We start from the raw sequence: 9,938 nt of genomic DNA, 5'->3' as shown, positions 1-9,938 counted from the left end.
TCCTGCTGACTCCTTGCCTGTGGCCAAAGGGGTTGCAGGGCAGAGTCAGGATGAGAACCCACACGGTTCTCTCTGCTGCAGCCCCTGGGTGCAGGGACATCATTAGTCTTTAAAGCACTGTTTGGGGAGGGGGGCACACACAGATTTTACCTTCTGAAAGAGTTGGTTCCTGTTTCTTTAGAGAGCAAAAGCCTGTCCAGCTTTGCAGGTGCTCAACCCACAGCCTGCACCCCATCCCATGGCTCCCAGCTTTAAATGGGAGTTGTATTGCTTTTATTGGGATCTGTACGTGGGGAAAATAGAAGAGCAGGTTGACATGTGGCTCAGAAAGCAAGTGCCTGGGTCTGAGCTGGTGCCATGGGTTTGTCACTGAGCAGCTTTCTCATGGTCAGGAGGTCATGGGTGCATCGTGTCCCTGCACTGGAGCTGCTGCTGCCTCCTCAGCCATCAGCCCTCTCCATCCTAAAGGGACACTGTCACTAGCCCATGAGAACAGCTTTCCAGTTGTTATTTTTCCTGTCTCTATAATAATACCCCTTTTGGAGCTTGAAAATAAACAACTGAAAGAAAAAGAAAAAAAAAAAACCAAACTGTACTCTTTCTCTGGATCCTGCTCAGTAAATGGGGTGGCTGTGGGGAGGATGGGTGTGAACTCTTTGGAGGAGAGATGCCCCAGCAGTTGAGGAATTATTGGTGTTTCCAAGAACTGGTGCTGCCCCTTTTTATCAATGCCATGTTCTCTGGAGAACCAATGAAGGGTCAGCAGTCCACAATTTGGAAATGCCTGGCTGGGGGATGCTCTTTGGGGGTCTCAGCTGTTTTTCCAGCCTGGGAGATTTATCTTTATGCTTTTTTCCCCACCCCCAGTGTATTCTTTTGGGAGGGGTTTTGCTGAGGCTCAGCTGGGTGGGTGGAGAAGTCACTTGTGCCCCTTGACTGAGGGTGGGAAGAGAACAGAAAGCTGAGCCAGAGGGGTATTAGGACTGCCCATCCCTCTTTTGTACCCACCCTCCACAATCTTGTGAGATTAAACCAGATTTGGTTAAAATTCCTCTTCTCCAGTCCCATCAGGTGGTACTGAAACATCATTTATCAAGCCTGTCTGTTTTCCCACCTGCAGTAGTGCCACAGCATCTACATGTCTGTTCCAGATGCTCATCCAGTTCTTGGGTTTTTTACCACCATGGGATGCATCTCCCTGGAGGCTGCTGGGAGACCCATGGCCTCTGCAAAACGTGGGCTTTTTATTTTTTCTTGCAGGGCAAAAAAGTCCTTTAGGGGCAGCCCAAGCCACATTTTCCGTAGGAAACGATCTCTACAGGAAAAATAAAAACCAAAAGAACCCAACTCGCTTTGCAGTTTCTGGGCTTGCTCCCCGTTTTTAAGCAGATTTTTGGTTTGTTTTGGCTTGGTGCTTTTCTCTCCCTTGGAAGAGAAATGGAACTTGTGCGGGTGATGAGATGGGATTTAGAGATGAAAGGGAAGCCAGGAGAGTTTTGTAGGGAGGATTAAGAAATTCCCGGTGTTGGTGGGCCTCAGTGTGCAGTGCTCAAATGCCATCTAGTGGCCCCAAGCAAGGGCTTGGGGTTTTGGGGGGACTTGGTGGGTTGGGCAAGGCCAAGGGTCCGGTGGGGACACTGGGGACACTTGGCCTGTCTGGCTTTGCAGCCCAACAGCATCCGTGGGGGCCTGTGAGGAGGAATGTTAAGAGTTAAATGTTAAGTGGTGTAATAAGGAGGTGAGGCATGAGCAGGAGATTGTGAAACACATTCAAAGAGACCTCGGGAAGTGGGACAGGGGTCAGAGCAGAGCAGTGGTCAGTACAAAAACCCTTAGCACCGCCCAGAGCCAGGGATGCTGCTTTCCCCTGCATGGGCTGCCCATGCACAGCTCACACGGAGCAGCCCAAATCCTGCTCTTCACTCACCAAGAAGATATTTCTGAGTGAAAAACAGAGACCCAGGGAGGATAACCCTAAACACGGTCAGAGAGCTGTCCCTCTGCCCGCTGGAGTGAGTGGCTGTGCTGTGCCAGGGACCCAAACCAGCCAGGGGGGACCTGTGCACCCCAAAAAAGCACTGGGGTCTGGCTGACTCCCTGCAGAGCCCCCTTTCCCTGTGATTACTCCCCTGCCAGCTGCTCTCCCGGCAAGCCTGGCTGCGAGCCCCTGAAATCCTATTAACCGAGTTTCAGGAGAAATAAAGTTAATCACCTCCTCCACCTGCTCTTCCTCCTTTCCCTTCTTCTCCTCCCACCACAAAGACTTGCGGAGGCGGCCGAGCCGATGCTGTGAGGCCGCTCTGGCTCTTGTGGCTGGGTCTGACCGCATGGCCCTGGGCTGGTAGGGGCTGCAGGGCCGGTGCCTGGGGGCAGGACGGACGGACGGACGGACGGACGGAGCCGTCCCGTGCCGGGAGCGATGCCGCTGCAGACGGAGATCCTGCGCGAGGTCTGGGCTGCCGACAGGTCAGTGCCGGTGGGCAGGGTGGGATCTGTGGGGTGGTTGATGTGCTGGACACCGCACTGGACTCCCCTCTCCTCCAGTGCCTTTTTCTCCTGTTTTCAATTTTCCTGCTATTTAGTGAGCAGTTTTATCACGGTGTTTTTTCTTTGGTGGTTGGTGGGATGATACTTATTGACTTACAGTGAGGAAAGGTGTTTGTTAGAGGGGGATCCCCAAATTAAGCTCCTTGCTGTCCCCCTCGGCCAAGGCAGATCCTGTCCTGTGCTCTGGGCTAGGAAGGATGATGTCAGACAAGCTCGACCCAGTCAGGACAGGGGGAAATGGTACTGGAACCAAAAGAAAGACTGACCTTTCCCCATTACCAAAAATCGGGGCTGAAAGCCCTCATCCTTTGGTTTCTGTGCCCCACAGCCCCAGTGAAGAGCCAGGGAGCCCCCAGCAGCACAAACCCAAACAGGTGAGAAAAAAACCCTTCCCTTCCATCCCATGTGCAGCCATCCCCTGCTGTGGGCTGTCCCCATGGGCTGGGGACATCAAAGACCCTCCAACCCCAGAGTCCATACCAGGGCAAATTTGGTGCTGGTTGGGCTGCTCTGTTGGGGTGCTGTAGCCTGTGAAGGGCATGGGATTTTTGGGAACCCCCTCCAGAGCAGGTGGATAGAGAAAATTCCACAGCCCTCTCTTCTTTGTGCACCCTTCTGAATCCCCCCCATCACTTTGAAGCACCCCTTGAGGACGGTTCCTAGTTCTTTAATAACAATTTAATTAAGCTCCTCAGTTAAGCTGTAAACTGTGACTCACTTTCCCCAGGCCATGACCCTGAAAGCCAGACCACCCCCACGTGCATTTTAGAACAGCCCCCAGGAACCCCCCAGCCTTGGGAGGGTTTCAGAAGCAATTTCGTCTACCATCCAATTGAATTTTTAATCAGCAGCTACTCCTTGACGGGCCTTGTTAAGTAAGGGAGTGGTTGCCCACCCCGCAGCTGCTTAAGGGATTAGGGGGTGCAAAGGAGCTTTTCCATGTGAGCTCATGACACAGAAGAAAGCAGCCAGTTTCCAGCTTCACCATGGAGCCCCCAGCTGCCCCTCCCCAAATTCACAGTCCTGGGATCCATCAGGACCCCACCTTTTGCAAAACACCTTCCCACACTGCCCTAGAGCATATGGGAGAAGCAAAACCCCTGCAAGAGGGAGGATGCTCTGCTGGGCAGTGGAAGCCTTGGTACGTCTGGATTTGCTGAGATCACTTTCTGAGAGCCCTGAGCTGACACCCACTCCCCAGATACCTCCTGTCCAGAGCCAAGTGCTGACCCACATGCTCTGTATTTGGTAAATCGGGGTTATTTATAGCCCCAGCTCACCGGGATTAGGTGTGCTGTGCCTAATCCTCCTGCTTCCCTGTTCCTGCTGACCTCCTTGCTATCCACAGCAGCCTGTTGTGGGGGTGAGAGAAGATGAAGGTGAGAGTCCAGGCTGTCTGCCTGTCCCTATGTCCCCTGTCCCAGCTCAGGTACCCAGAGTGGCTCCCGGACAGGGTGTCTATGGCCACAGTGTGATTTGTCCCTCTGTGCTGACACAGTGTCACACTGCACCATCATCACATCCCTCATCTACAGGGCTGTCCCAGGGCAGGTGTTCTGTCTGTCTGCTAACAGACCTTTCTGTTTTCCTCCCTCTGCCTTCCTCGGGGGCTGTCTCATGGTAAGTCATTCACTGGAAGGTGTCAGTGTGTCCCGTTCCAGAGCATCTCCCCTGCTCCCATGCTGGGCCAGGGAAAAGCCCAGCTGTATTTCTGAAAGGGACCCAGTGCTATATGAGCAAGGGTTGTCTGGTAAAGGGGAAAGGTGTCTAAAGCTGGCACCACCTCTGCAGCACCATCCCTGAGGGCAGAAGCTGAAAAAGAAGAGGCAGGAGCCAGGGCTGGAGCCCGAGGCCAAACCACGGCGGGCACGGGTGAAGAAGCCGAGTGAGGCAGGGGCTGCAGAGGAGCCTCCAGCCTCGGCACAGGGTGAGAACAGATCCCCCACAGCTCCCACGGAAATGGGGGGAGATGGGGTGCCCCATCCTGCACCTGAAGCGCTCTCCATCATGGGCATCTCTTGAAATGCGCAGGGGTGAAGAAAGTGAGGAAGAAGAAGGAGGAGAAGGGAGAGGAGGAGAGCGATAAGGACCCCACCTCCAAATTGACCAGGGAGCCTCGGAAGAAGAAGGAGAGCCTGGCACCCCGCTCCCAAGTGGCCAAGGGCTCCAAAAAGCCACAAGGTGCGGGGGCAACACCCACCCCTCTGCAGGCACTCGTGACACCTCGTGTTCCCCTGCACCACGTCCCGATAGCGCCTGTGCACAGTCGGTGATAGTCGGTGCTCCCAGCGCCTGCTGGGGCTCAGCTGGGGCTCGGCACATCCTCGGCACAGCTCTATGGCTAAAACCCAGCTACCGACCTGGGAGAAACGGGGATGTGACGGGGGAGCCGCGCTCATTGCCTTGGTCGGGGAGTTGGTGTCGAGGGGGAGAGGGGCAAAGGGTAGTGACACACTCCCTGGGAAGGTGACGCTCGGGTCCGCGGGCACTTCTCTGGAGCGGAAAGCGGCTCCTCTCGGCGAGGCTGGGCCGCGAGAGAGCGCTGTGGCTGCGCTGGACGCGCCCCGCGCCCCAGCTCGGGGTGACAGCGTGAGCGGCCACCCCGGCCACCGCCACCCCGGCCACCGCCACCCCGGCCACCGCCACTCCGGCCACCGCCACCCCGGCACGGCCCCTCCTCGCTCACCACGAGGCTGGGAACTCTCGCTGCCAAGGGACGTTGTGTTGGCTGATGCTGTGGTCACTTCTGGGCAGAGCCGGCTGAGGATGAGGATGATGAGGAAGAGGAAGAAGAGGTGGAGAATAAAAACCCGCCAAAAAAGCTCAAGAAGAAGCTTCCCAAAGAGCCCCTCTCAAGCGGGGGAGAGAAGAAGCTGAAGCCGAAGGGTGAGTGCCCAGAGGACAGGGATGGCTTAAGCCCAGCTCTGTTGCCACTGTCATCTGTCCTTGATGGGGTGAGGGAAGTGCCTTGCACCCCGTTCCGGGGGCTGCAGAGCCATCGCCCCCTCCCCATGTGATCTGCACCCAGCTCAGCCCTTCCTGCTGCTCTGACCCTGTCACCTCCTTGTCCCCATCACTGCCCATTCTCACCCCCTGCCTGGCTGGTCATCAGCTCCTCTGTCCCAGCAGAAGACAAGAGTGACCCTGACAGCAAAGCCAAATCTGCCAAAAGCACCAAGAAGGAGCCAATGTCTGTGTTCCAGGTGAAGAAGGACAAGAAAAGCAAGAAGAAAGGTATGGGACAAGCAGGAGGGGGTGGCAGCCAGTCCTGCTGCCTGATGGCATCACCCTGAGCCAACAGCACCCAGTGTTGTGTGACCATGTCCCCCATGTCCCTCACAGCTGCCACCAGCAGTGATGAGGAGGACGATTCCGACTCCAGCACCAAACCCATTAGGTCAGAGAAGAAGAAAAACCCAGCATCCCTCTTTCAGACTGGTGGGGACCCCCCAAAAGAGAAAAAATCCAAAAAGAAAGGTGAGTGCCTGGCACTGGAGGGTGGAGGGTTCTGGTGGGGTTTCTGGGGCTGCAGTGAGCTTGGCCATGGAAAGGGGGGTTACAGTCACTGATGTTGGCATGGGTCTATGCTGAGCTTGATTTTGGGACTCAGTGGAGTCAGGATCTTCTCCCTGCTGTGCCCCTACCTTTTCCTGCCCGCAGTTCCTCCCAAAGGGGCTGAGAGTGAGGAGGAGGCCACGGAGACCCTGCAGAAAAACTCCAACAAGAAGGGGAAAGCAAAGAAATCAAAGAAGGTACCAAAGACCCCTCAGAGCAATGAGGATCCCCTCAGAGCAAGTCAGGAGGTTTGCAGCATCCCCCAGTGAGACCCACTAGAGTGTCCCCAAAGGCACCAGCTGCAGAGCCCAGGGGGGATGGATAGCAAGGACCAATTAGCTGGGGATGGAGGGGGGGTTCTGGGGTCACCATCTCCTCTCACCAGCAGCAGAAGGAGGAGAGGCCCCCGTCCCCTGTCATCGAGGTGGACAACCTGGAGGAGTTTGTGCTGCAGCCCGCGCCACAGGGAGTGACTGTCAAGTGCCGGGTGACGCGGGACAAGAAGGGCATGGACCGGGGGCTTTACCCCACCTATTACCTTCACTTGGACAATGACAAGAAGGTGATTTGGGGTGGGGGCTCTGCTCATCCCAGGGAGCACCCTCAGGGTTTGGGCGGGATACTGGGCTGCATCCCCCTGTGCTAGTGCAACCTGAATGAGGCTGCTCCCCTCTCCTGCAATTCCTCCTGGGAAATGCCCCTGTGGATGGTTCCCGTGATGATGAGCTAACGGTGGCTATAAGCTGTGCTAAAGCTGGGCTGGTCTCAGCCCCTCCTGCCCTATAATGTAGACAGTATCTCGGGGATCATCTTCATGACTTGCTCAAGGTCATGGCAGTGACTTGCTGGGGACAGCAGTGGCAATGGCAATGACAATGTCCCATTCCCACACGGTCCCACTGCTCTACCAGGTGTTCCTCCTTGCTGGGAGGAAGCGTAAGAAGAGCAAAACCTCCAACTACCTCATCTCCATTGACCCCACTGACCTGTCACGGGGTGGAGAGAACTTCATCGGGAAGCTGAGGTAGGAGCAGGGGAGGTGGCACCCCAGTTTGGTGGCACCCCATTTCTGCAGCAACCTCTTCCCACTCCATGACTCACAGGCTGTACCAGGCTATGGCTGGGGTAGACAGGAGGCTAAATTCAGCATTTCCCACTGCTGTGTCTGACCTGAGGAGTGGTGGGGGGCTGAGAGGGGAAAACAAGCTTGGCCGGTTCCTCCCAGCAGACAGGTCAAGGCTAGAAAAGGCACCTGGCAAGTCCCAGCCTGCACTGCCAGCAGCCACACAGCAATGCTGGGGGTCCCTGTGGTGGCAGCACCCTATCACACCCCGATTTAGGGATTCCTTGAACCTGAGAAAATCACTGAAGAGTGGGAAGGTCAGCATTGGTGGGGTGCAGCACCGGGGGTTTGCAGCCAGACCAAAGCCAAGGCTGTGCCTGGAGAGGGGTCACAGCGGGGGATGGAGGGGACTCAGTGGCATCAGCCACGGCCGTCTCCCACCCTTGGTTGCAGATCCAACCTGATGGGTACGAGGTTCACCGTGTTTGACAACGGCGCAAACCCCGACAGGGCCAACGCTGACTGGTCCAACGTGCGGCAGGAGCTCTCGGCCGTGGTCTACGTAAGAGCAGCCACACAGGGAGCTCCTTCCCGGCTCTCCCGGGCAGGGAGGGAGGGGCTCCCACCCTGCTGTCCTTCACTGGGACTTGCAGAGATCTAGGATGGGCAGGAGCCACCCCTGAGCCCTCCTTCAGCCCCCATGAGAGGCTGTAACCTGCAGCGGTTGCTGGTTTTAGAGGCAGGGTTTCTCTTGCAGGAGACCAATGTTTTAGGGTTCAAAGGCCCCCGGAAGATGACTGTGATCATCCCTGGGATGAATGCTGACTGTGAGAGGGTGCCCATCCGGCCCCGGAACGTAAGTCAGGGATCAGACTGGGAGAAACTCCTTGGGAGCTGGGTTTGCTGGGCACCACCTTGGATTCTATCCACCTTGGGGCATGGAGAGGCTTTCAGGTGTCCCTGAAATTCAAGGTGTCCCTGGGAGGCAGAAGACATAGTGTCTGTTTTTATTTTTCCACTATCAATCCCATTTCCAGATGGGTACTGCTACAGAGCATCCCCCAGTCAAGCCACAGGAGGTGGCAGGGCTCTGGAGGGGCCACTCCAATTCTGCTCCACTCCCTCTTGCCCCTCCCCAGGATAACGACGGCCTCCTGATGCGATGGCAGAACAGGAACATGGACAACGTGATCGAGCTGCACAACAAAGCTCCAGTGTGGAATGATGAGACCCAATCCTACGTCCTCAATTTCCACGGCCGGGTCACCCACGCCTCCGTCAAAAATTTCCAGATCGTGCACAGCAGTGACCGTAAGCTGGGACGGGGTGGGGGAGCACTGCGTCATGAGCCGGCCCCAGCACCCACTCGCTTTGATAAGGTTTAGTTTTTTAATGCTCTGGGGTCCTGCCTGCCTTTGTTGGAGCTGGGATGAAGCCAGCCAGGCACTTCCCAGGAGCTGCCCTTGGGCACTGGTGCTGGCAGGGGGGGGCATGTGGGGCTGCTGTTGCCAGGCAGATTTAGGGCAAGGACAAATCCTGTGGGGTGCTGAGCCCTCATCACACTGCAGCCACCCACTCAGCCCAGAGCACTGCCCCAGCACACACCCCACGCTGCTGGCAGGCCACCCTGGGGTGCACTGTGCCTTGGGGACAGTCCCTCAGGGGTGGCAGCAGCTCTGTCTGGATGCGGCTGCTCGTCACCTGTCCGGCGCAGTCAGAAGCCCTTGGCCTCCGGGGTGTTGGGTTACGGGACAGAAAAAGCCTCTTGAGGGCCCCTGGTTATTTTTACAGATTTCCTGTCACCCGCCCTCCAGTAGCAGCAATCCCACGGTCGGGGGGGGGGGGGGGGGGGGGGGGGGTTAGTGGGGTCCCTGTCCCTTGGGGGGCTGTGGCACCCAGGGAGGGGGGTGCTGGAGGGAGGTGTCAATGGGAAAATGATGCATTTCGGTGATCTGTGCTGCAGCACAGCGCAGGAGTCACAGGCTGTGTTTGGGTGGGGGCGTGTGGGCAGCTCCTTTTGGGCTTGTTGGGAAAAGACAGGCTGGGTGCACAGGTGACAGCCTGGTGGCTCACCCTCTCTCCCGCAGCCGACTACATCGTGATGCAGTTTGGGCGTGTGGCGGACGACGCCTTCACCATGGACTACAACTACCCCCTGTGTGCCGTGCAGGCCTTTGCCATCGCCCTCTCCAGCTTCGATGGGAAGCTGGCCTGCGAGTAGCTCCTGCTGCGGGGCTGCTGGGACCACCGGGGCTGCTGGGACCACCGGGGCTGCCCGCCAGTGCCCAGAGGATGCTCCTGCATCCCTGTCCTGTTTCGCTCCCTGCATTTCCACCTTCTTGCAGTCACAGTTGTTCCTGGGGTGGTTCAAGGCACCTGGTGCCCACCGAGTGCTGTGGAATGCTCACCCAGCTGCAGCCACCCTCTCCAGGCAAATTCGGGGCAAATCTCTGGGCTGGGGTGATGGCAGAGCCAGGCTGGAGGTGTAGCCATATTCAGCAGATGAGGTTGACTGCAATCCCTGTCTCATCCGTTTGGACTCAGATCCTGGAAATTCATCCCCCACCCCTGCATTTTTGTTGTGTTTTTTTTTTCTCCTTGTTTTGTTTTGTTTTTTTGTTTGTTTGTTTTGGGTTTTTTGGTTTTGTTTGTTTGTTATGGTTTGTATCTTTATGTTCAGTCTCCCAGTGAGAAGGATGTAGGTGGTCTCCTCACTTTGTGCTTCCTCATCCCTGCCCACATGCAGGTGGGCTCTGCCTAAGCTCCCATCTAA

The 9,938-nt window shown here is 56.7% G+C and overlaps 1 protein-coding gene across 1 annotated transcript; it reads left to right on the top strand.

The window, feature by feature from the left end:
• The first annotated feature begins 5,735 nt into the window (after nucleotides 1-5,735).
• Nucleotides 5,736-9,386, top strand: TULP1 (TUB like protein 1). The gene is made up of 9 exons (XM_062509836.1): nucleotides 5,736-5,781; nucleotides 5,890-6,024; nucleotides 6,208-6,299; nucleotides 6,488-6,664; nucleotides 7,014-7,126; nucleotides 7,619-7,727; nucleotides 7,923-8,021; nucleotides 8,305-8,476; nucleotides 9,253-9,386. Exons 1-9 carry the CDS (start codon nucleotides 5,736-5,738, stop codon nucleotides 9,384-9,386), a joined length of 1,077 nt encoding a protein of 358 aa, XP_062365820.1.
• The last annotated feature ends 552 nt before the right edge of the window (nucleotides 9,387-9,938 follow it).

Source organism: Cinclus cinclus, chromosome 27, assembly GCF_963662255.1.
Source record: "Cinclus cinclus chromosome 27, bCinCin1.1, whole genome shotgun sequence".
NCBI classification, from domain to species: Eukaryota; Metazoa; Chordata; class Aves; order Passeriformes; family Cinclidae; genus Cinclus; species Cinclus cinclus.
Note: the sequence above shows the minus strand (reverse complement) of the source record. Positions and strands in the feature narration are given on the sequence as shown.